General features: G+C 50.6%; 1 protein-coding gene across 1 annotated transcript in view; it reads left to right on the plus strand.

Moving 5' to 3' along the window:
• Nucleotides 1-463: 463 nt before the first annotated feature.
• LOC135569184 (dolichyl-diphosphooligosaccharide--protein glycosyltransferase subunit STT3B-like) overlaps nucleotides 464-2,533 on the plus strand; it is a gene marked incomplete at its 5' end in the record, with an annotated part of 26,658 nt that continues 24,588 nt past the window's right edge. Inside the window, 2 exons of the mRNA XM_065015975.1 lie at nucleotides 464-510; nucleotides 1,454-1,608. Of these exons, the coding sequence (XP_064872047.1) occupies nucleotides 464-510; nucleotides 1,454-1,608 (202 nt within the window). The remainder of the gene's footprint in view (nucleotides 511-1,453; nucleotides 1,609-2,533) is intronic.

The following is a 2,533-nucleotide window of genomic DNA, read 5'->3' on the forward strand; positions in this document are numbered from 1 at the left end:
AGGAGTCAGGAGTTTAGGAGTCAGGAGTTTAGGAGTCAGGAGTTTAGGAGTTTAGGAGTCAGGAGTTTAGGAGTTTAGGAGTCAGGAGTTTAGGAGTCAGGAGTTTAGAGAGGAGTCAGGAGTTTTCAGGGTTTAGGAGTCAGGAGTTTAGGAGTCAGGAGTTTTCCCAGGAGTTTAGGAGTCAGGGTTTAGGAGTCAGGAGTTTAGGAGTCAGGAGTTTAGGGGTTTAGGAGTCAGGAGTCAGGAGTTTAGTCAGGAGTTTAGGGGTTTAGAGTCAGGAGTTTAGGAGTCAGGAGTTTAGGAGTCAGGAGTTTAGGAGTCAGGAGTTTAGGAGTCAGGAGTTTAGGAGTTAGGAAATAGGATTTTGAATGGGAATCAATTGTTGTCCCCAAATCCTAACGTGTGTGTGATCGTGTACATAATTATAACTGTGCTGTACTTAATAATGTTCATTGTGTTTTAGGACATCGCTCCTTGGAGTGGTCGATTCTATTCACTGTGGGATACAGGGTAAGTGCACTAAACAGTACGCACACACACACACACACACACACACACACACCGGCTGTAGAGAGAGAAGGCTGTCAGAGTGCCCAATCAGCTGTTTATTTGTCTCAGAGTGCGTGTTCTGCTGCAGTGCAGTGTGGGTCGTGTCAGGTCTACGTGTGTCTAGTTTTACTCCCCTGTGGATCACCTTTACCAAGGAAACAATGTGTTCCTCTTTCTGTCAATGTCCACTCACTTCCTGTAGCAACAACCTTCCACAGGCTCTTCAGATAAATCCTTTAAATCCCTCCCTACCCCTCTCTCTCTCTCCCTCCCTCACCCCCTCTCTCCCTCTCCCTACCCCCTCTCTCTCTCCCTCCCTCACCTCCTCCCCTCACCCCTCTCTCTCTCCCTCCCTCACCCCCCCTTCACCCTCCCTCACCCCACCCCTCTCTTCACCCTCCCTCACCCCACCCCCTCTCTTCACCCTCCCTCCCTCACCCCACCCCCCTCTCTTCACCCTCCCTCCCTCACCTCTCCCCCTCTCCCTTCTCCCTCCCTCCCTCCCTTACCCCTCTCTCTCCCCTCCCTCCCTCCCCACCCCTCTCCCTTCTCCCTCCCTCAACCCACCCCCTCCCTCCCTCTCCCCTCCCTCTCCCTCCCTCCCCTCCCTCCCTCCCTCCTCCCTCCCTCCTTACCCTCCCCCTCTCTCTCCCTCCCTCCTCTCCCTCCTCTCTCTCCCTCCGTCCTCTCCCTCTCCCTCCCTCCTTACCCTCCCCCTCTCTCTCCCTCCCTCCTCTCCCTCCTCTCTCTCCCTCCGTCCTCTCCCTCTCCCTCCCTCCTTACCCTCCCCCTCTCTCTCCCTCCCTCCTCTCCCTCCTCTCTCTCCCTCCGTCCTCTCCCTCCTCCTCTCCCTCCTCTCCCCCCTTCCCCCCCTCCCCCCTCCCTCCCTCTCCCCTCTCTCCAGGTATGCTAAGATCCACATCCCCATCATAGCGTCTGTGTCGGAGCACCAGCCCACCACCTGGGTCTCGTTCTTCTTCGACCTCCACATCCTGGTCTGTACCTTTCCTGCTGGACTCTGGTTCTGCATCAAGAACATCAACGACGAGAGAGTCTTCGGTAAGACACACACACACACACACACACACACACACACACGTCTACAGTTAGATGGCATGGCAGCTGACATACACACACACACACACACACACACACACACACACACACACACACACACACACACACGTCTACAGTTAGATGGCATGGCAATGTGTGTGTGTATGCAGGTGTGTGTGTGTATGCAGGTGTGTGTGTGTATGCAAGTGTATGTGTGTGTGTATGCAGGTGTGTGTGTGTGTGTGTATGCAGGTGTGTGTGTGTGCAGGTGTGTGTGTGACCATAGAAATATAATGACTACAGCAATAATTACCATTCAAGTCAACAAACACACACAAACAGAAACACATAAACACACACACACAGAAACACATAAACACACACACACAGAAACACATAAACACACACACACAGAAACACATAAACACACACACACACACATGGGTTCCCCTACGATACAGGAAAAATATGATTTAGTTGGAAACCATTCTGGATCTCTGTGTTTAACCCTGCTGTTCCTAGTGGTTCTTTAATAGGATCTCTGTGCTTAACCCTGCTGTTCCTAGTGGTTCTTTAATAGGATCTATGTGTTTAACCCTGCTGTTCCTAGTGGTTCTTTAATAGGATCTATGTGTTTAACCCTGCTGTTCCTAGTGGTTCTTTAATAGGATCTATGTGTTTAACCCTGCTGTTCCTAGTGGTTCTTTAATAGGATCTATGTGTTTAACCCTGCTGTTCCTAGTGGTTCTTTAATAGGATCTCTGTGTTTAACCCTGCTGTTCCTAGTGGTTCTTTAATAGGATCTCTGTGTTTAACCCTGCTGTTCCTAGTGGTTCTTTAATAGGATCTCTGTGTTAAACCCTGCTGTTCCTAGTGGTTCTTTAATAGGATCTCTGTGTTTAACCCTGCTGTTCCTAGTGGTTCTTTA

Source organism: Oncorhynchus nerka, unplaced genomic scaffold, assembly GCF_034236695.1.
Source record: "Oncorhynchus nerka isolate Pitt River unplaced genomic scaffold, Oner_Uvic_2.0 unplaced_scaffold_1186, whole genome shotgun sequence".
NCBI lineage: Eukaryota > Metazoa > Chordata > Actinopteri > Salmoniformes > Salmonidae > Oncorhynchus > Oncorhynchus nerka.